The sequence below is a fragment of the Thamnophis elegans genome, chromosome 3 (genome assembly GCF_009769535.1).
Source record: "Thamnophis elegans isolate rThaEle1 chromosome 3, rThaEle1.pri, whole genome shotgun sequence".
NCBI lineage: Eukaryota > Metazoa > Chordata > Lepidosauria > Squamata > Colubridae > Thamnophis > Thamnophis elegans.
This window is the reverse complement of record NC_045543.1, coordinates 93,122,611-93,146,648: the sequence shown is the minus strand read 5'-3', so window position 1 is coordinate 93,146,648 and position 24,038 is coordinate 93,122,611. Positions and strand designations below refer to the sequence as shown.

Below are 24,038 nucleotides of genomic sequence, written 5' to 3'. Positions count from 1 at the left end.
ACTGTCTCTCCCACCCACCCCCAAAGTCCAGATACCAGTCACTTTCCTCTCATGCCATCCCACGTTTCGCACCTTCTTTGTTTAGCCCACTCCCCCCCCCCAAAAAAAATCCCTAGATCTCCCAAAGTCTCTGCAGGAGTGGGGTGGGAATGGCTTCTGGATAAATGTCTCTATTAATGAATTATTAAGTTCGCTCTCCTGACCTTAAAAGTAGGATGAAGAGGCGCCCAGGGCTGGAAAGGAAACTGCTGAAGCCTTTATCGGTCTCCTGTCAGAGGCACTCGACCATTTGTCTTTCCCATCAGATTGGGAGAATTAATTAATATGAAAAGAAACTTTTTTAATTGCGTGTCAAACGAAATCAGATAGGGCCTCCCCGATTCAACTCCTTTTTAAACCGTCTTCGTTTCGCCCAGCTTATGCTTCCTTGCTTTTCTCAATAAGAAAGCATTAAGAGAGAGGAAAAAGGGGCCCCCAGAAGATATGCAATATTCCCATGGAAAAAAAATGATGGATTTGGGCAGTTAATTTATCGATTCTGGCTCCTCTTCCTGCTTGTTTTATTTTAGAGGTCATTAATCAATGAAGAAAAACACCACCGCATTTCACCTTTTTGCATGTAATACACTTCGCCTTTCCTTATTTATTTCTCTGGGAATGGATTCCTAACAAATATTCGCCCATCGATTTGGTGTGGGCGGTGGATTTTTTTTTCTTAAATCAAAAGTGTGCGATCGCTTTCGAGAGAGTCGGTGTGATTTGTTTCTCCGTTCGCCCTATAAATAATAATCATTAAAAAAGAAAACAAAAAGAAAACCCGATGAGAACGCGAGGGGCGGGGAGGGGTGGGAGTGTGCCTGGGCCGGAATACTAAATCTGCAGCCGGGGGTGGGTGGGAGGGGATGGGGAGGAGAGGGACGGAGAGAGGTCTTCATCACGACCTCTGTAAGCCCCGAAGCCGCTATTTGAAAACCAGCAAAAAGGAATAAAGCCCAAAAACTTAAAGTGAGGCTCATGAAAAGCCAAAAGGAAAAGTTGGACTTAACTGAGGGTGGCCTTGACTTGATGGGAGCAAAGAAAGGGGTCACTCCCTGGTCGCACTTTGGCTCCGGCGACTGGTTTTTCCGGAGGTCCAGTGTCCCACCCACCTACCCATCCCCTGTCACGCTTGACCAGAGCAGTTGCTCCATCTTCCACCCAGATCCTTGAGACGCCTTGACCCATTGTCTTCCCAGTTCTTAGCGGACGCTGCTTAGCTTCTGTTGAAGCTGACATCCAGACCGCTTTGAAGGGAAAGTAGAATGGGAAAAATGAAGGACCCTCCCGGCTTTTTCTCCGTCTGAGATCGCTCGCCCGCTACATATATTGGACTGCAATTTCCCTCATCCCCCGCCAGCATGCCTAACGAAGGGCTCAGAGTAAGGGGTGTGGGAAAAGTTGGTAGCTCAGAGGCGGCCTTGGAGATATTGTTTTAAACAACAGCCATCAGAAGATGGGAAGAAAGATCCGCGCCTCTGCAGGCCGGGGCTTGGGGGGAATTGAGCGTAGTTGGGGATGGGGAGGGGAAGGGGACACACCGGTAAATCTGGCAGTTATCCTTCCACGCTCAGGTTGGATTTTCTTCCAGCGCTTTTTTCTCCCACTAAACGGTTCGATTGAGACTTTCCCCTGCAAAGAACCTGGTGGCGACCAACCTCCGGCTTCGATTCTAGGGCTTAACCTGGGAGCCACATTGGAACTATTGCCCTTCTCTTCTCTCGCCTGACCCTCTTTCCGGGGCCCCTTGCAAGTTCGGGTTGGTTTCCTGGCGTATTTTTTAAAAAAATCATGGTTCTATTGGAAGGGGCGGAGCGAGGGCATAAATGAAACAGGACGTTTGTAATAGGGACCTGGTGGACTTGGATTCTTGCTTTCGAGTCGGTTGAAGTTGACGCCTCAATTTAATTTTTAATTCGCACGACCCTCCAGGATCGTGAGCTCTCAGACGTCGAGAAAAGAACCGTGTCGGGTTCTTTAATAGAGCTCGCCTTCTGCTTCGGTCTCTACTTTGTCCCTTTTCACATTGATCTAAAACTTCTTTAGAAGGTCTATTCTCCGCTGTTGCAAACAGCGATACTGGAAGTCAGTATCTTTAAAAGGCGACAGCCGGAGAAGCAGTAGCGAGGAATCGTTATCCCGAACACCTCCAATGACTCAAAGGCAATGAGAAGGCTAGAGAGATCCCTTTGCTGTCTCCCGAACGGGTTTGGCACTCGAGAAGAGACCTTGGTGGGTCCTTTCCTTCGTTCGCCTCCTTTGTGGATGTTTTGCCTTTAACTTAGAGGTGTTATCAATCTATCCCGGGGAAGAAAGAAATAGACGGATGACCTTGTCACAAGGTCTCCAGTCAAAACAGTTCTTTTCGCTTTGAGCCCGAGCTGTTCCGTTCATATTTGTGTGAAAATGCCCTTCCTTAAGACACAGGCAGAAACTAAACAACGTCAGAATTCCCAGGCTCCCTCCAAAAGAGCCAAGTCGACAAATGGCAGAGAACCAGTTGCGCGTAAAAAAATAAATAAAAATAATGGATTTATGAAGAGGATTCTAGTGTGAGAAGAGCTGTGGGAACGGCATTGTGCAGAAGAGAAAGGTTAATTTACTTCTGGTTAATTACTGCCCATCGTTAACCCAAGGAATTGCCTGCAGGGGAAAGTCTTGCCCGATTTTGTGGAAGCTGCCCGGCCATTTTCTAGAACAGAAATCAGTACGGCTGGAATTATAAGGCTGGAAAATTGACTCCGATTACCAGCGATTGCCTCAAATCTTATTTCACCAACCTGACTCGAAGGGAAAGGCGCGAATCTATTTATAATCCAATTGCCCCCTTCTCCACGCCCAATTAGATACGTCCGTCGGGTTCCCATTTATTCGTGGGCAAAAGAGCGAAAGCGCTTCTCCAAGGGCTTCCTAACCTTCCCTTTCTTAGATTAGTTCCTAGTGGGAAATATTGCGGGGGAGGCGTCCATACAGACAACAATGAGGTAGGCACACACACACACACACACAAACACACACACACACACACACACACACACCGTTTGGGAAAAGAAACCCAGGTTTCTTTGGAGCAAAATAAGTGGTCGTGCCCAAAGCTTAGCCTGAAGGGTGGGCGGCTCGACTTGAAAGCTCGGCCAAGATGAGGATCCCCGGCTCTTATTGGGCAACCGAATATGAGAAAACAAGCAAATTGTCTGAATGGTTTCGAAAGGGGAACTTGACTTTAGCTGAAGGTCTAAAAGCGGGACTGGGGTCAGGGGGGAGGCGGGGAATCCAAGGCCAAGGGCGCCAGCATCTCCTCTCTGACGCCCCATCGAGCCGCGAAACGGCCCGTTCACACGACCCAACGGATCCGCTTTTGCTACTCGGGGCGATTTCGTTCTCCACGAGATCCCCTTTTGGGCGGATCGCGGGCTCTTACAGGGCGTCGCGCCGGGACATCTGGCTCACTTTCCGGAGCCGACAAAGCCCCCGGCGGCGGCCGACCTGCCTCCAGCAGCTCCGCGTGCCGTCCGCGTGTCCGCCTCCCCGGCTTCCACCTCGGGAACTTGCGAAGGAAAAACGGCGGCAGCCTTTTCCCTTTGGCTCCGCACGCTCGCAACTTCAGCCGCTTCCCCCCCCACCCCAACCCACACGAAGCGGGATGGATGCGCGCGCACGCGCGTCTTTGTGCGGGCTTTTTTGGGGGGGGGGAGATAGAGGGGAGGAGGGCTGGGAAAGGATCGCGGGGCTTCTCGGTCCCAGATCCGGCACTTTCTCCCGCCCCCCTTCCACTGCCCCCCCCCCCCGCGTTCGTGTTTGGTGCTGTCGTCAAACCCACGTGTCTCGGCCAAAGGCGGCCAGCAGCTCGCTGAACTGCGCGGAGCCCAGCCGTCTCCGCCGAGCAACCACAGCCAAGAGCGCGCCGAGCCAGCCCAGAGCCCAGCCGGACTCTCCCTTGCCGGGTTAACCGCCCCCCCGCCCAGCTCCCGTTGCTTCTCATCTCCCTCCAGGCCCAGGTGGTCGGGAATCGAGCTCCTTCCTCCTTTTCGCCTCTTTTGGACCCCGGGGAGTTTCTCTTCCTCCTTCGCGCACCTCAGGTACAGCAGGAGAGGCCCGGCAGCCGGCATCCCCAGGCGGGGCGGGGAGGGGGGCTGCCTTTGCCCATCCGGCCGCTGGGCTTCCTGACCGCGATCGGAGGAAGTTTGCTTCCCGCCAGGCAACTTTCTCGCCGGGACGCTGCGGAGCTGGCCAGGGGGTTTCCTTGCTTGCCTGGAGATTAGCTGCTTCGGCGCCTTTCTTTTCCCTTCGCTTTTCGAATGTGGGGGGGAGGAGCGGGGGTAGCCTCCCTCGGTTGGAAAGGAAGAGGTCGGGTCGAGGGATGAGGTAGGATGCGCGGAAGGGCGGAGGGAAAGACGGAGGGAATAAAGCGGATAACTGCAACCCAGAGGAGGGGGAAGTTTTGGGGTGAAGGGGGGGAGAGGAAAGAAGTCAAAGCCCCCGGGCTCCTCCCCCCTTTCCTTCCCCCGTGACATTTTGGGGGGGGATTCTGCCCTGCCAGGCTCTGCGCCTGGGGGAAATCTCGGGTAAGCGCTCAGTAAAAGAGCCACGCTTCTCTCCTGCCCGCACTTTTCCAGTGGACTGAGACTCACCTGGGTGACCAAAATCCCGGCAGAACCTCTCAGCTCTCCCTCCCCCCCCCCCCCCAGGCTCGCAGAGATGCTGAAGTCCGGCGACCCCGGCGGATCAGCTTTCCTCAAGGTGGACCCGGCTTACCTCCAACACTGGCAGCAGCTTTTCCCACCCAGCAGCCAACTGAAAGGTGGCGCGGGGCTGCTGGGCCACCCTCTCCAGGCGCCCGAAAGAGTCCTCGACCCAACCTGTGACAACCTCCGGCAGCTCCCGGCGTCTCTCTCTTCGTCCGCCTCCTCGTCCTCCTCGTCTTCCTCCTCGTCCTCCTCTTCTTCCACTCCTTCGTCCGCTCCATCTTCGTGCGCCGTCGCCTCCCTGGCCAGCTTGACTTCGCTGCCGATGGCGCAGATTCCTGTCTTTGGGCCGATCCAAAGCTCCGATCCCGCGACGGGAGCCCAGGTCTCGCTCTTGCAGACCAAGGACTTGGTAGGGGGCGGCGGCAGCAGCCTGGCCAAGTGCAGCGAGAGGGCGGCGTCCAGGTTTCGCTGCACGGCCGAAGAACTGGACTATTACCTCTACGGGCAACAGCGCATGGAGATCATTCCCCTCAACCAGCACACCGGGGACCCCAACAATCGTACGTACCCACCGAGTTTTAGGCATGGATGGGCCCTTTCTTTTCTCAAGTGCTTTGAGGCCTCCTCCCATCCGAATTTGTTCCTCCACACACCGAGCTCTGTGGCAAACTTGCACAAGTTTTTACTCCGGAATCAATTTGCCGATTTTGTGCGAATCGGCTGGTAGGGAATTGCAGGCAGCAAGATCACAATCAGAATCTCTAGCATAGAGGACCACCCCAAATCCCCTCTTAAATGAGAGGCATGGGACTAAATCTCCCAGGTATCTCAAATATGCCTACAGTTTATTTTAAATTGAGCAGGTCCGAAAGAAGCTTCTAGCTTTGCCTTTTGCAGGGCTCCCTGTTCAACGCAGCAGCGGGACTCCCTTTTCCAAAGTTTCATGAAGTAAAGAAGTAAGCTTAAATTAAATCTTGAACAACATTTTTTTTTTGCCACAAGGGTTCTCTGGAAAAAATAGTTATCCCCTAGTAGGTTGTTTATCAAAGCTTTACCTTACTGTAACTTTCTTGAAAATGAGTGGTTTTATTTAATTTTATTTACTTTCAAGGTTTTCTTCTTAATGGTGTAGCAAGAGAGTTGGAAAGACTAAGGATATCGATAATACAGTCAAGGAGGAAGAAATTGTACTTTTTTCATGGTCTTGTTTGGAAATATCATATACCTTTCACTGCTGCTCATTTCATTTAACATCAAGGTTTTCTGAGTTTTCCTCACTTAGTGTCCAAGCCATTTCATAGGCAGTTAGTTTTCAAAAGTATAAATGTCAGAAGTATAATTGAGGCTCAAAACTCAATAGGAATTTCAAATTTTAAATTAAAGGAGTAATATTTATTTTGCAGAAAACAAGGGTGAATTCTTTTTTGATAATTTTTCTCCCCCACCTCCCAAAATACAGATTTTGACAGAACACCTTTCCCCATCCCCAGAATTGTGAGTTGTGCTGCATTTGCTTGCACTACGGATGGTGTTTAAAAATTTAAAAAATCTTTTTAGTTATCTTAAATGACAACATAATGAAAGCCTATAAATAATATGTGAAAAAATATACAAGAAAAAGTACAATAGAGTTGTAGGTTTCCTTTCTTCTTATCTGTAGTATTTTAAGTTAGTTGTTCTTCAGTCCAGTGAAACATTTTGTTTCAAACTGTACGACTTACACCTTCACTGTATTTCCATGGAAACAAATGCAATCAAGTTAGGAGAGTAATTAATTTTATTTGGGGCTTGAATGGGTATAGATCTGTGTGGCAGAAGAATCTATGTAAAGTCTGAGTAAGAATACTTTAATTTCAGCATTAGAAACCTCATCAATTTAGTTCTAAAAATTATGGTTTAAATAGCCAAGTTGATGGGGCAGAAAAATAGCAATCACGCAGATATTTACACTTGAAACGAAAACTTTCTTTCCAAAGTTACAGAAAATTCCCATATAGCTTATTGTATTAACAAGGTTATACTAGCATTGAATTTACATAAAAACAAATGTCTTTCGAGGTCAGAGAATTGAAACTGTCTACTTGGAAGTAAACCCCAGGTTGCATAGGGCTCCGCAGTGCCGAGTGAGCCAAATCCGACCTATGTTTACTCTAAATTTAGGAAGAGGAGAAGAGCACAGTGCTAGATCTTTTTCTTCTCCCGCACTCAATGGAATATTGTAATCTTAGCCGTTCTCTTTTTACTGACGCCTCCTCTGAAAGCGAGGCGTCAGTTTGGATCCGTTTCCAGCATTTCCCAGGGATTCATCTTCCGATCCTGCCTTGTTGCGTATCCCCTGATGATGCAGCGGATGCTTTTCCCCAAGAAGTGCAGGGAGGTTAGCGCGAGGAAGCGATCCCATAAATTATTGGCGTCATAAATTAAGAGACTCCGAGAGGCGCTTTTAATTGCCACCGTAGATACCGTGGCTTTACTTCTCGCAGATCGAAATCGGTAATTCGAGAGACAAAGGGGCTTCTAAAGAGCAAGGTGATGAATTTAAAAGAAAAGAAAAAGAAAAGAAAAGCCGCTTCCTGGGATCGAACTGGGACTCTTCTCTTTTTGTCCAGAATTAAGTTTTTTTTCCTTTTCTTTTCTAAAGTCGCGCCATTCTTCCCAGAGAGCCGCCAGGTGGCCTTCGGTCGCTCCAAAGGGTGGCTCGATCTAGGCTATGGAGCTCAGCTTCACACGTGGGGCGGGTTTAGGCTCCAGATCCACTCCGCGCCAACTCATTCCGGCCCTCCCCCGTCCCTTGCACCCGAACCTCGGCTTCGACCCGGCCCTTCTCTTTCCCTCCCTGAAAATGTCTGTATGTCGAGAGGACTTCCTTCCGATCATTGGGCCAAGTCTTAGAGTCCTGAGTTGAGGCTGCTGGTGGATCGGGCCGTCGATACTCGAACCTCGAGCTCCCCACTCCTTTTCATTCCCTGCGACTACAATTTCGTCGCCGGGTATGTCTGTTCTGTGTAGTCCGAGAGGGTCCCAAATTCTTTCTCCGGCTGGAGACTAGGGGCCATAAAAAAACTGGGGGGAGGGGTTGTCCCATCAAAAGACTGGGGCGTCTAGGCACCGTCAAAAGACTGGAGCAAGACTGGGCGGTGTGGTCCGTCTCTAATGTGGCTGAAAATGCGATCTGCTGCGAAGGAGCTGGCGCTTGTTCTTTGAAGGAACCTAACTTGGGGAGGGGGTACCTTGCCGCGAAGGCCGCTAGAGTAGATATACTACAGCCGAGAGCTCCCCTCTCTTTCTCCTTCATCTCCTCCCGCAACCGGTTCTTCCGGTGCCCAAATGAATGAAGCTCCTTTTTTTTTTTGTTTCGCTGTTTTGTTTCCCCCATTTCGTGTCCTGTCCGGTCCTGTTCAAATGTGCCCATTGCTTGGAACAAGAACGCTTGGATGTAGGTGCCACCCGCTCCATTTAGTAGCAAGCGCAACACACGAGTTCTATTGAATACTTCTCAAACTACCTAGGTTTCTAGCAGGGACTGGAGACTGTATCTAAATAAAAACCTAGTTAGGCATTTAGAAGTCCTGGGTCAAAAAGTCAGAAATTTTGGGAGAGGGGGGCTAGTCTACTCTCTAACACAAGGACTTGTGCGTGTTGATGGTGCCTTCATTTGCTTGCCCTATTCCCCACCATTAATCTTGTCCTGACTATTGCAAAGCACATATTTTTTTTGGTCACCCTTAGCCCAGTTAAAGCAACTTATTGGATTGTCATTTAGCACTCTTACCCAAAACACATTTACTAATTTTAGTGGCTCTTTACTCCATGGATGGAGTCTAAGCCCTAATGAGTTGAGTTGAGTTCCAATATTTCGCTTAATTAGGATACAAATTCAGCTGTCAGTAACACTATTCAGCTTAAATGCTTTCCAGGCAAAATACAAGCTGGAATGCTAAATTTTAATTAAGTCTGTAGTGCAAGAAGAGGGAAAAGTTGCAGTGCTTCATTCTAGATTAATACTAGTTAACATACTCATAATATCCCCCATATTATCACTATCCATTATAATATCCTGCTATTTATTATTATTGACATTAATATATGAAATTGACAATGGCATCATGATGGTATGTAACTTCATAGGTTTCTGTTGTGAGGCATTTGTTTTTGCTGCGTGGCAATGATTCCATAACACGAATAGCAGCTAATTTACAATTTCACACTTTAAAAAAACTTAAACTTAAACTTCCAGATAAATAGACACTTGACTGCTGCCTTGGGCACTTAGGAATTTCCAGTTCTTGACATAAATTAATTTGAGGTTAACGTGGATAAGATATTGCTCGGACAGATTGATTTTTATTTATTTATTTTTTCAAACACCGAAGGTTTGCTGTTTCTAGCAGAAATATTCTAGCACGAAGATCACAGCCCATGGAAAGAATTGGGAGTGGAATGGATTCGATGAAATAAACGATCTGGGTCTGACGTTGTAAAAGGTTCAATGCACCCCCAAAGTTTCTGAGTAAGGGCGGTTTTGCTGGAGATGAATAGAATTCAGGTCCTTTTCTCTTTCACGACGTCCACGCGAGTTCGGTTCTTTTAGGAAGTGGAAGGTTTCCTATCCTAAGATTTGCTAATAAGCAATAAACTCAGACAAAACATTTTTGACGCAGCGCAATTATTTCTACCCCATCTTTAAGTTGCTTACTGATTACTATAAGTCCAAGAAAGCCACCCACCTTTCCGTTCTTAAACTGAGAACAGTTTATGGAGTTGAAATTCCTTAATTAAGGCAGAGCCAAAGAGACAACACGCCTTTACAACTGTCTCCCAATTCATGCTTTGATGCTCTTGAAGTAGTTTTCAAGCGCATCTTCGCTCCCTCCCTGCCATTCCTCTCCGGAGGTTGAAAAACAAAAGAAGGGACGTTTCTGCCCCTCGCCGCGCTCTGCAACGTGTGAAACGAACCGGGCAGGTTCAACAGCCCGCCCCCTTCCGCGCATTTAGCTGTCTGTCTGGCCAGCGTCTTTTGCCACACTCCTAGCCTAGAGGGCAAGCGGGGGGGGGGGGCGAATAGGAGCCTCTTGGGATTAAACCTCGACGTATATATATCTACGGTGCGTATATTTCCCTCAATTGCCACCATATCTTTAACGTGCTGTAGCTATTTTTTCCAGCCTTCTGTTTTCTCCCCCATCAGGAGCGGCACCTTTTACGAGGAGGACTCGCGTATATTAGATTGAGGTTAGAAGAGGTGGTGACTGTTTATTTAAGGTGATAAAATGGTCCATCAGCAGTAATCTCCATCGATATGTGCCACAAGGAGATGAAGGATGAGGGGACAAGGCACAATTAATTGCCCTATAGTTTTGTAGGAGAGAGTTGAGGCAAGACGGCCCTCGCTTCGATCTCCTCTCCCAATGCCCATTCATCATCTCCACATTGTGTATGGGGCTTCCCCAGGGGCAAGGGGTGGCAAGGTTTATCTACACACAATATTCTCCTAACCTTCTGATAGTTGACACTGAAATTTAATTCCTTCCTACACGCGATCGAAGGAATATACTGTGTGTGTGTGTGTGTGTGTGTATACACACACACACACACACACACACACACACACACACACACACATACTGTATACACTGTATACATATATATATATGGTAGCAGTTTAAACTTGTCCCAGACTGAACAATCTTGTCTTTTCAATTATTCTACTCCAAAAACTCTGGATTTATTTTATTTTATAATTTGCTTTGCAAAACAAGAGAGGGAGAGGGAAAGAGAGGGAGGAAAGGAGGAAGGAGGCAGGGAGGGAGAGGAGGAGGAGGAAGAGAGAGAGAGAGAGGAAGAGAGAGCGAGCGAGTGAGCGAGAGAAAATGGTGCCTATTTTCGTTCTACTCTTAATCTGACCGAATCAGACACTCGATTTAACGAGCGTGTGGATCTAAAGATGCGTACATTCGAAGGTGCAACCAAACCCAGGATAATGCAGGGTGTTTTTTTTTTTTTTTTTTTTTGCAAAAGTCCTACTGAGTTTATTGGGGGTCTCTTGGATTGGAAGAAATGTAGGGGATGGTCTCAGTGGAGGAAAAGATTCATCAAACAGCTTCTAGATCCTGTCGGGCAGTCGATCGCTTCCTTTCTTCTTCTGCCGATTCCCTGAGCTTTCCGCCTTCTCAATCTCTGCGCATTTCCTTACTCGAAGGCAGATGCGCGTGGCTGCCCTCCTCCCTCCCCTCAGTTGGGTGGTAATCAATGAGGCTGGCTGCAGACTGGGCTCAGGAGGTGACTCTAATGTGCCTGTCCGTGGCTCATCTGTCAGGCGCCCAGAGAGGGGCCAAGGCTGGGGGATAGTCACCTGCTGCCAGGTGGGAAATCCGAATGTGGGGGGAGGCAGGCAAGCAAAGAGAAGAGAGGAGCAGGGCGGCCCCCTACTTGCCTGCTCCTCTCTGGGATGAAGACCGCTGGAGCGGGAGAACTTGGGGAGAAGCAGGTGAAAGTGTGGCTTACTTTCCATTTGGTTTTAGAGTTTGGGGACTTGGGCTCCACTTGAAGAAAAAGTTGCAGCGTTCAAGGGCATCAGGGATTGCCATTAGATGGCAAGAATGCCTTTCTGAGAATGAGGCTTGGGTCACCTTTATTGGGTTGGGTAACAAAGATGCATTTGGCTGTTTTTGCCTCTGGGGAAAAAAAAGACATAACTATTTGAAACAGTGATGGTGGTGATGAAAACATGCCATCAATACATTGTTGACTTTTACCTATACATTTTCTTCATGATCATCTATCCCTCACATCGCTTATTTCAATGGCGTGCCCATCACAACTGAGTCCATCTTGTTACCAGTTGTCTTCTTCTCTTTCCTTCCACTATTCCCAACTTCAAAACCTTCTCCAGAGAGCTGGGTCTTCCCATAATGTATCTGAAGTAGGCTATCTTCAGCCTGAGCCTGATTAATTGTGCTTCAAGTGAAAACTCAAGGTTGATTTGTGACTTAGGGTTACTGCTTTTATTAATAATCACCATTGCTGTTAATATTTCTCAATGTGTTGATTACAGATTCTAACTGCACTAAAGCTGTTTGGCGCTAATATTTTCAAGGGTTAGTCCACACCTGCTGTGATACATTTTTATATGGCTGTTTTTTGCGAGAGAGAGGCCTATGTGACCCCAAAACACAAAGTCGGTTTGAATTATGTAATAATCTATATAACTTACATTGCTTACATAAAATTGTAGGTTATAGGCCTGAAATTTAATAATTAAGGTTTATTTATAACATGATTAGTAGCAACTATATTAGTATTAATATTTAGGAAGATGATTCAAATAATTAACTCATGTGCAAGAAAACCTAATTGCATCTCACAAGATATTTCCAAAACTTTCTCTGAGTAATTGCTCCAAGGACCAAAATCTCTTTGCTATTAAAACCAAGATACAAATACTAAAGGTACAATTATATGTTGGTACAAATTAGATTAATGCAATTGTATAACTCTAATGCAACCATCTCTGAGGATCTCTGAGAAAAGTGCAATACCAAAAGAGTTTGAAAATGCTAAAATTGATGCAGTTTTGAGTGTAGCAGCTCATATGACATTCTTTAGTGCCCTCTTCAAGCAACTTTATTAAAATGGAGCAGGAGGCATCTTTATTCATCTTACCAAAATGATTTGGCAAAACTGTCTGGAATATATTTCATATTATCAGTTTAAGGAACTGGCAAAAGAGAAGGCTAACAGGTGTCTACTGTAGGTAAAGACCATGTAGAATTGCAGATTTGGGCTGGCTTAATTTTTCTTATTTCATTGAACCGATCATGGCAAATGTTAGCATTCCTTTTTATCTATATCATTCTTAGGATCATACTATTAAAAAAGTAGCTTGGATACTTTCCCCACTCTAATTTCATAAATAAACGTCTATGTGCAATAGCTGAAACTATGAATAAACAGATACGTTCAGTGAAAAGAAATAAAAATGTCTGCTTGGGCCAAACTGAAAATATGTAATTGCCTTTTACCATCTTCTTTACATCTTTCAAAAATATTTTATGATATTTTAGAATGGATAAAAGGGTGAGATCAGCCTTGAGACTGGAACAACACTACTGATGGGGATTAACATTGCCTGGAAGATAAGATGCTACACTACAGCTAAGTACTTTTGGCCAAAGTGTAGTTCTTCTAGCGATTAAATTGCCACATCTATGCCCCAATCTCTCTCTCTCTCTCCCTCTCTCTCTCTATCTCTCTCTCCCCCTCCCTCCCTTCCTTCCTTCTCTCTCTCTCTCTTTGTCTATTTCTTTTCTCTTCTCCCTTCCCTTCCCCCCTCCCTTTGCTTCATACATACCATTCTTAAATCCAGTTAAACTTGAATTGAATTGAATTGAATTGATTTTATTTGTAGGCCGCCCTTTTCCCTGAGGGGACTCAGGGCGGCTCACAGAAACCAGGGAGAGGGGAATACAATACAATACAGTACTAAGACAACAACACATAATAAAAATGATACACAACATGCATACAACATTCGGGCGGGGTAATGGTCCTTATCCCCAGGCCTGACGGGCGAGCCAGTTCTTCAAGGCTGTGCGGAAGGCCTGGACGGTGGAGAGGGTACGAATCTCTACGGGGAGCTCGTTCCAAAGGGTCGGGGCCGCTACTGAGAAGGCCCTCCTCCTTGTGGTTGCCAGCCGACATTGGCTGGCCGATGGGATGCGGAGGAGGCCTAACCTATGAGATCTTATAGGCCGTAGGGAGGTAATTGGCAGAAGGCGGTCTCTCAAGTATCCAGATCCACTGCCATGTAGGGCTTTATGGGTGGTCAATAGCACCTTGAAGCGCATCCGGAGATCGACAGGTAGCCAGCGCAGCTCGCGGAGGATAGGTGTAATGCGGGTGAATCGGGGTGAATCGCGCGGCTGCGTTCTGCACTAGCTGAAGTCGCCGGATGCTCTTCAAGGGCACTTCCTTAATATCATCCATTATATGCTAAGTAAGACATTGTTAAGAACTTCAGCTGAAACATCTGAAGAGTTCCAGGATGGGATGAGCTGATCCAGGAGCAGATCTACCACAAATTCATTTTTTGGGATGGCCCACATATTGATTTGTATAATGCAAATACATTCAGTCATTAAAACCTATGTTCTTGCTGTTCTGCCTAAAAATAGTGGGAATTTCAGAAGGGATTCCAAATGACAGCTCCTCAGTTTTAACAGCACTTCCCCCCACAGATAAATAATCTAACTGAATATTTATATGAAATACTTTGAACCACGTGAGATTGTTTCATTAGTATCTTCTTGTAGAAGTAAGATATAGCTAAACCCATGCTACATATATTTCGTATTATTAAATAGATATCTTTTGTTAACATCCTGTTTAGATACTTCAAAGTTGCCTGTTATGTGTCATTTTGAAAGATTTGGTGAGATAGAAATTCATCTAAGTAACTAAAAATGTTGCTTTATTTATGATGACGTTAAATCTCTCTACCTCATTAAATGTACTTATAATGAAATAAATATGTTGGATGTTAAATTTTGGATTAGGACTATTTTAGTTTAATGCGATGGACTGAACATTTACGCTGACTACAATATATGTTAGATTTTAAAATGTAATAATTTAAAACTTATTGGCCTGCGGTTTCTATTTAGTGTTAGCAAGGTTTTAACAGCAATTATAACATGAAAGAATCTCTGGCTTGTTTTTAGTGTCACGTGTGAAATCAGTGTATGGTTGTCACTGAAGCTCAGCTGCAAGATAGAAGTTTGCATATCAAACTCTTTCAGATTTACTGAGCTGTAGGCACCTGGCATAGCAACAACATAGATCTTTCTTTTAGATGGTTGTTGGGCTGTAATATATCTACTTAAGACTGAGAGATTAAAACTTAGTTTTTCACTTTTAATCTTTTGGCACCAATATACTTAGATTTATACGAGAGTATGGTTGAATGTTCAAACAACATCAATTACTGTATTTGAGACAAGGAAGAAGAGGAATAGATACTGTTAAATAGAAACAGTACACAGAACTAAGCTTTCTATTGAAATCAAATCTAATAAATGAGCATTTAGATTTGAATATAAACACACTGTTGTGTGTAGGTTTTCTAGTATTGAGAGAACATTCTTATTGCAAAATGGTTGTTGTGAGCTCTATTCTTTTATAGGAAAGAATAACGTATGTATTATATGTTTAAAGCTATGGCAAAAGTTACTAGAAAAAGTTTTAACTGAGTTCAGTAAAAGTTGCAGCTATGTGTCCTTAGGACTGCATTTTAAAAAGCCTAAATACTGGAATATATACTTTTTGTTGAGTTCATTATTACTTTTGAAGAATAATATTCAGGATAGTAGTGCGCATTTAAAAAAATGGTTGCCCTTCACAAACCCTCACAATTGAGAAAGCCTAATGCTTGTTATATCCAGGAAATTAATTGATTAATGGGGAGAGGGGGAGAACCAACCATAACATTTGATCAGCAAAAAACTTCCACTACTAATATCTCCAATCCACTACATTGTGCTTTTTATTTCTCCCTTTTAAGTAGATCACTATAAAACTGTTATTAATAATTTCCCTATAATCAGAAAGATAAAATTGCACCTGCCGGAAAAGAGTCAAAGAAAAGTAATATGAATTATTTCAAAATATTTTCAGATATTTCTTTCCAATAATCTTAGACAAAATTTCAAATTGTTAGAAAGCTTACATTAGAGACAGCCAATTCACATCTAAGGATTTTTACATGAAATACATCGCTTGATGTTTGTAACTCATGGGAAGATAGAAGTTCTGCATGCCCTTATTAAACAATTTGAAATGCTGTTTTTGAATATTTTTGCTGTATTTGCATCAATATTTTTGGTTATTTTATTTATATCTGATTTGTTGTGACAATTTTTTTTTCAGACGGATGATAGTGATTAAATCATTTTTCAGAAACTGATGAATAGAGGTCTAAAGACTGCTCCCTTGAAACTAGATGTACTTGAAGTAAACATAGTTTAACAATAAATTCTGAGAGAAAGATGAGACACAGTTTTATATATGGATATTTTATACCGCTAATAACAATGTTCTAAAAGACTTGCTCTGTTAATAATGGTATTTCTTCCATATGTTCCAGAATGAAAAGCGATATAAATATTTTCAGGATTTTGGGGTTGCTCTCTTATTTTTTACCCCTTTAAAATATGACTAGTTAAGCTGCAAACTATATTTCCTTTTCCTCCTGATGTTTCTTATATTCAATAATATGTAAATAGCTTAGTTGTTTGCGTCTGTAAAATTAAATTTTTCTTTATTTCTTAAAAAAATTACGATTACTTTTCTTTCCTTTGCGGTGGAAAAATTAATTTTTGTATTGGCAGAACATATATTAATTAATATGTAAACACTTTAATTCTAGTAAATAGATCCGAAAACTGATAATGCTTTATATGTATGTAATGTTAGCAAAAAGAAAAAAAAGTAAACCATAGCCATGCACATTATTTATCCTGAAATGGAATAAATATCCACATTCAACAAATTGTTGAATTTGTGGTTTTATCAGGTACACTTACTTTAATGAAATAGTCTTGTGCCTGAAGTGTTTAAGAGTAATATATAAAGCTGCATTGTTTCTAATCATATTCTCCATGGAATATGCTAGAGTGCTTTTTGCTTCTAAGCATACAATTCATAGACTTCATCTACTTATCCTCTGGTTCAAGTTCTGTTAATGCCACAGGAATCCAGTGCCTCTGATTTGAATGTAAATTGATTTCAGTGTATCTTAAATCTTGACTCCTAATCTTTTCAGTAGAAATATAATCCATTTATCTGAATGAGATTTAGCTGTAAACAATGATTAAATGTAAACTGTGTTACTTAGAGTATTGTTAAAATAAATGGGGCAAGTTGCTAACATGCAGCTTATTGATTTTATTAGATCTATTATATGTATGAATTTAATCGAATAATGTTATAATTGCAGCTAAACTTTAAAAGGTGAAAAAGTAATTTGTGCATTATGTTCATTTAAACATAATTTAAATCGTGACATTTAAATGTTCCCAAAACATGTAAAACATGAAACAGTTCTGAAGTGTTAATAGATCAATTCTTAAATCAAGTTGGAAATGTACCCTGACAATAATTGAGTTAGCTAGTTTCAGAAACTTTTTGGAATATAATACATATAGCAAGCGATCAAGCTGCACTTGTATAAATTTTACGCAAGAGTTGTAGCGGTAGATAGAATTCAATGCAAATGATTAAAACATTTGTAATAATTTATAATAGAATATTAAATATGGCCACAACAATAATGTCTTTCTGTTTATGGTACCTTATTATGAATAGTGGAAAACATTAAGTAAGAATTGTACTGAATAGTTAAGCAGATAATTTTTTAATATAGTTTAGTTTCATAATTGTCCAGGTAAAATCTATTCCTAGCAATGGAAAATACTCCTTGGCATGTAGTCTACAATTTGTTCTCTCTAATTTGCAATGCTGATCTTTACTTTTTGGGCAGCACTTCAGAAAAAAGTTTCCAAAACTGTGTTTAGAACAAGTATGTATAACCATCTCAGAACTGTATGTTTATATGATGTTTTGAAGACCACATGTGCATAAATGTGAGCGATACTATATGTTAAATATAAGAGTTTGATCCTGAAACTGTATGGTTAGAGTAAAAAACAAAAAGATGCTTTGGCTTCATTTAATTGAAGCTGCTTGGTAGACATGGTGTCTCCAAGAGAGCCATTAATAATCAGGAAGCTGGGAGGAGGTTACACATCTAAAAGATTGTCAGCAGAGAACAAATTATTCTAGAATCAAGAGTCTGCCCTGAAATGTTACTGAAATCTTGACCATACGTATCCTATATCTTGAGACATACCAAGTTTCTATCCCGTTTTTGGTCATTTTAACGTCGTTTAATTGTATAAAAAATCTAATTCAATCCAAGTCACATCTTATGTAAAAATATTACAAAACACACGGGGTGGGTCATATTTGAATTAACAGTTCTACGAAAATAATTATTATGAATTATTATGAAAATAATAATAAGAAATGTTAACTAGCTGAATTACCTGACTTATTACTAAATAATAAGAATAAAGCCTGACGGTTGCTCGCTCTTTTTCTTTAAAAAAATAAAACCTGCAATTCTGCTTCTGAATAGATTTGTAGATTCTGTTGCATATGGGAACATATTTACTTGCATATACTGCAGTTATTATCTTGGTAAATTATATTTATCTTAGTAGATAATGGAATCATTTTGGACAAAGTTAGAATACATTTATAAAACTAACTAACATCTATTACTGAGGCTCATACTTAATATAAATTGCAACTAACATTAGATACAAGGGCACCTATGATTACAAGTGAAAATGTCTAAAATATACGTAAATTATAATTACAGAAATTGCATGCAGGAAGATTGCCCCATCCAGGATCTTGATGGATCTTCCATCCTGCTGCACAAAACCTGGTTACGGGCACTGTATGTACGAAAGGTAGTTTGGCTATGAGCAGCCTCTGGGCATAAGCTGAATCTGGGTAATCAGGATATCTACAGACCAGAGGTAGTATGAATCTGGTTCAAATTTCTCTGAAAAAGGAATAATAAATAAAAATAGTTCTGTAGTTTCTTCCTTTCCGGAATTACAAATGCAAAGCTAAGGGCATACTACCTCTGGCCACTAGATATTCTGATTATCCAGATTAAGTTTATCCCCAGAGATTGCTCATAGACAAACTATCTTTCGTACATAGAGTGCATGTAACCAGGTTTTATGCAGCAGCATGGAATACTGTGAGAGAAGAGAACATGGCATCAGGCAAGAGAGAAAGCTTTCCAATGGCTAAATGTTTCTAGCTATGTAAGGTAGTGGGTAGCAGTGACAATATAGCTGCTGTGAACTAGTGAAAGGAAGTCTGGGATCTTCCATATATCTGTTTGCTCTTGTGTGTATCATTTGCTTCAGGATTTATTTTGCCTGTTCATATTCCATTCAGGGAGAGTAGTCTAAATTCAAAAGATTGAACATCAGCCTTGATCGATGTGGAATGAAAATTGTCCTAAAGAATCAATGGCACAAGGCCTTGAGGATAGAAGTATATTTTCTTGGTCTGGAATTTAAATAGATTTAAAGTTCATCAAAGCCAACAATTAAACCAACTTCATGTAGTTTAACATGTACATGAAACTTATTTGTGAAGAGGAATGATAATTATTAGGTATAGCAAAGTGAAATGCTTGTATAATCATAATTTTTTTCCTATATAAATTTTCCTACATTACATATAAATGCAATGAATTAGGTTGGAATGGGAACAATCTACAACCTTGACCGTTTAATCTTTCCCTGTCCCTCCCATCCTCCAGTTGGCTGCGGGATGTGTAGGATGCCAGACCCACCAAGCTGTAGTTTAAATGCTTAACAAGGCTTTTTTTGTGAAATCATGGGCCCCAGTTGTGGAAATTTATGAAAGTCCACCACTTCATTTTATTTTGCTGTTTAAAAAATTCTGTTAAGCAGGAAAGGACAGAATGGCCAAGAAAATATATTTTGTGTTCTAGAGTTAAGAATCCATCTATTGTAAGCACCCTGGTTTATGGGTCTTTCCTCACCTACTTATCCTTGAGTTAGCAGAAAATTGTACCAAAATGAAGTAGTTGTCTCCACTGTTGAATCCTGTCCTATCCCTATTGTCTTTGTAGTATCTGCCCAATACTTAAATTCCTTCCAAAGACTAACAGGTTTTACACACTTTGAGTTTGCCCTTGACTATGTCAAATGAAGGAGGAAAACAGTTCTTCAATGCTGGCAGATGAGGATGAATCAAACCTGTCTTCCTCCTGGAATGGAACATGATGATAGCATTGATGAGGACATGATGGGTGGAAGGGGAAAATGTTGCAAGAGTTTGTTTGCACTATGGATAGATGTAAATGGTTTCAGAACTTGGGGGTCAAGAATGTTGCATTTGAAATTGATCTGACTCAGTACTTGGATCATGAATATATTGATTGAAAAACATGAACCTCTTCAAATGAATTTTCTATTGGGATCCATAGCATTCCATACCTATTTTTGTGTACTTAAGCAAGTTCGGCATTCAGATGTTTCAACTTGAGGCCACCAGGATTTTAGGGATGTGAAACTAAAATGACATCAAAAACCAAGAACTTATTACTGTTTTCAAACAACATATTTTTATAGGATTATTCAAATTTCAATGTATAAGTATATGTTTTTCTAGATCTATAATATGCTCCTTAACCTGGGTCTTTGCAAATGTGCAAGTTTATTCCCAATCAACCCAGTTACTGAAGGTTGGCTGGGGATGATGGAATTGTAATATGACAGATTTGAAGATGCAGGTTTGTAGATAGCTGATCTGGATGAGTGTAAAGAAAATGAAATTTATATTCACCTTTTGAACAATTTATTGGAAAATGATTTTGAAACTAAATAGTAGGTGCTAGTTTAGCAACAGCAGAATAGAGGGTAGATTTTAGTTATATAATTGATAACCGTGTTGGATAGAAAGGATTTTTGTGCTGTTGAAACATTAAACTTGACTAAAATTTATTTGACACAGGAGGAAAGAAAACTGTGTCAATTCGACTAGGTTTATTACTTGTGGTTCCAGGATGCATACTTATTCCAAATTTATGGTTTAGACCACCAAATGCCCAACCAACTGGTGAATATTTTTGTTTTATTTTTAGCTGCAAGATATATATGATGCAAAATTATTGGAGTGAAAGGAATTGCTGTGTAAATAATAAAGAACAAGCATTACTTCTTGAATATATTTCTGGAACAGCATTTGAAACCTTTCATTGTATTTTAATGTCCAAAATATGCCAGGGACTGTAGTTAATTCAAAGAAGTTCATTGTTATTTTATTTGAAAAATATATTTCTGTGAATAAGCAATGTTCTTGAGAGTCCAGAACTTAAAATATATAAAGAACATGGAAACTATTGACTTGAAATAGAAAAAAAAACCTTATAAAGTTCTCTTTCAGTTAAAAATTTAATGTAACATAAAGATGTTGTCATTTGTTTCAGCAGTGTTTTGTATTAATAAAATTATTAATTTGTTGCTTTCCAAGACATCCAATAAACCATAGCTTGCGAATTGTGTAGCTTGCAAATTAATAGAAATCTATTCTAGAAAAGCCAATACAAAATCAATAATAGGAATAATAATGACAGCACATACAGTAAAATCATAATATAATAAATTAGCAAAACTATAGTTCTACCAGCTTTGCAGGATATAGTTCCTAAGAAAATTATAAAAAGGTTTCATGCGGTTTTAAAAAATTCTTTAACATTAGCCTTTTTGGACCAATCATTTTGAAGACCACCCCAATATTAAAAAGTCCTTGTTTTGTGGCATAATATTTATGCTTCATTAGATATTAACTGTAATCCAACATAACTGAAATAGTAATATCATACCTTTGGGTACATGCAAATTAGTACTGCAACATTTTGGAGTCAAACATAATACAAAAATTGTAAAAGCAACCCAGGGTGTGAAAAGCTTTAATTTGGGTGATTCTTTGTCCCAAATAAATCATGGTTTGTGTATTATAATGAGCGCAATAAATCATGATTTACATGTGCGAACCAGGCCTTAATGTTGAATGCTTCGTTAAAATAAACCTCTTCAGTTTTAATCCACAAATCAGTTGGAAGATAGTAAGATGCTGTCGAGTGTATGCTTTCTAGGAAATAAATCTCATTCCAGTCAATAGAACTTCCTTTCATATAAATTGGTTTAGATGCAAAGCTAGTCCAATATTTTTATTCTGTGAGTAAAGGGGGAACAATTGGCCCCTCTGCCATTGCAAGTGACAGGCATATTTTGTATCATATCTAAGCATGGCAGGCTTCTGCCCTCGGACAGCTTTCTATACTACTTCTCCATGCGTCTGCTTGCCATATGCCATCCTAGATAAATGCTCCACTATCTATGGGAATGCATACTGTGGATTTGGTTGCCTTTCGCTCTGCTCAGTCCAGGCATATTTTGAACAGCGGTCTCTGCCACATTTTGGGGTAAAGTGTTTGGCCAAACCAGTGGACTCACTGGTGCCCTAAGCACTGAAAAATTTTGGTCCTCCCCTCCTTTGTACATATTATACAAATCTTCATTGGTTTTTTCTTTATTTCTCAACTTTCTGGTGCTCTCCTTTGGGTCTGGTGCCTTAAGCACGTGTTTAGTATGCTTAATTGTTAATACACCACTCGGCCAAACTCTTTTCATGTGTTTTATTTATCAGTGCTCCAAACAAGAGTGCCCAACAAATCTATTCCTATGTATTTCCTATGATATGTGCCTCTAAAATGTAGTGGATGAATTCTTATTTGCTAGCCTAGAAATCAGAACTGCCATTTAGCATTTGCCATTCTGTTTTTCTCCACAGGGTGTGACATGTGTGCCGATAACCGAAATGGAGAATGTCCCATGCATGGACCTCTGCACTCTTTGCGCCGCCTGGTGGGAACTAGTAGTGCAGCAGCGGCAGCTCCTCCCCCTGAGATTCCGGAGTGGCTTCGGGATCTGCCACGAGAAGTATGTCTGTGCACCAGCACTGTTCCTGGCTTGGCCTATGGCATCTGTGCAGCCCAGAGGATTCAACAGGGCACTTGGATTGGGCCTTTCCAGGGAGTTCTTCTTCTGCCGGAAAAGGTACAAACAGGAGGACCCAGAAATACTCAGCACCTCTGGGAAGTAAGTCACAGTTTAAAATCCAAATGGGAGCTTGGGTTTCGTTTCATGTTGGTTTCATTTGTCTTCATTGTCCATCCTCGGTGGATTTCAGTATGTGCACTAACAGTATTAGCATGGAACATCTGAGACCTTTCAGCCTTGTGGGGCATTTCTGTCCAATCTTTAGATTGTTAGCAATCACAGGGAATGGAACCAATGTAAAGTTAGTATGATTCTGAAACATGTGACCTTCTGACTGTTGTCATAGTTTTAAAAAAAACACTTTATGTAAAGCTATTATCATAAATATTTTGAGCAGGGGAAAAACAGGCCTTTTTATTGTCTTTTCTAAAAGTAAAAAATATCTGAAAGCAAGTCCTGCAAAATCTGGACAACCACTAGATGGCAGTGGACTGGTACAGAGGGACCTCAGGTGGCGATCGTAATCCACTGCAGGACTTCGGTCGTCGCCTGATTGGGTTGTGACCAGAATCAAAACTGACTGCTCATGCGCACACGCACACAAAATGGTGCAGAAGGGGAAATCACCACAGCAGGGAAAATCACCGTGGCTGTGTTTATTCTGCACCCAAAGATGTGTTTGTGAATGAAACATTTAGTGGATTTTTTGGTCGGCACCCGAATTGTTCATGGTATGAGCCATTTGGGACCTGAGGTCCTACTGTAACAGAAAACACTGTTCCATTTGGCAATCATCTGGATTTTGTGCTAAATCTGGTGTCATATAAAAGCTACACTTATTGAAGCAATTTCTATGTTAGTTGTTACACATACTGCTAAGTACAATCTTTTACTGGCTGACAAAAGCATGTTGATTTGGTGTACATGCACTGTGATATTTAAAAGCTTTTTTTTTCAGATGACAGTTTTAAATTCTTAAACTGTGTTTTAGGAGGCTGGAAATTCTTCCTCTTGCCTTGATGTAGCATTTTGATGTAGCATTCTGGAATTTTAGTGTGGGGGCTTTAAACCAGAGTTTTGTATCTCTTCTATGTTAAATCATATTTTGATTCTAGTAGTAGAATCAAAATATGATTCTCGTAGACTGGTAAACCAACATTAAATCCTCCTGCTAGACAAAATGTCTAAAGAAGCAAGGCAGCTATAATTGTCCTATGAATGAAGGTTTCAAAAAGTGCAAGGGAATGCATGGCTCTGTTAATTCATTGGAATTAGATCATGGTTTTGTTTTAGATTGTGACTAAATTTCATCCAGCCTGGGGAGCATAATCACAACACTGCTTCTAGTGTAGTGAAAATAAAATCTTTGTGTTCCTAGCTGAACATTTTAGCTTTTCCATATAATGATAATATCACTGTGAAGGTTGGGCTAAAGTCAATAAAAGCATATCAAACCTACATATCACTGAAAGCACAGGAAAATGCCAGTATACTTTCTAGGCATATTTTTGAAAAAAACCCTGTAGGAATTTCAATTGGAGGTGTTTTTTTTCAGAGCATCATTAATGCTCATTAATTGACAGAAGGAACAAAGAAGCTTATGGGTTAAGTATTCTCAGGGGTGGGCTGCTGGGCGTTC

The 24,038-nt window shown here is 41.5% G+C and overlaps 1 protein-coding gene across 1 annotated transcript in view; it reads left to right on the top strand.

The window, feature by feature from the left end:
• Positions 1 to 4,733: 4,733 nt before the first annotated feature.
• Positions 4,734 to 24,038, top strand: part of PRDM6 (PR/SET domain 6) — an 87,543-nt gene continuing 68,238 nt past the window's right edge. The window contains 2 exon segments of the mRNA XM_032214147.1: positions 4,734 to 5,284; positions 22,191 to 22,498. Of these exon segments, the coding sequence (XP_032070038.1) occupies positions 4,735 to 5,284; positions 22,191 to 22,498 (858 nt within the window). The 5' untranslated portion in view covers position 4,734.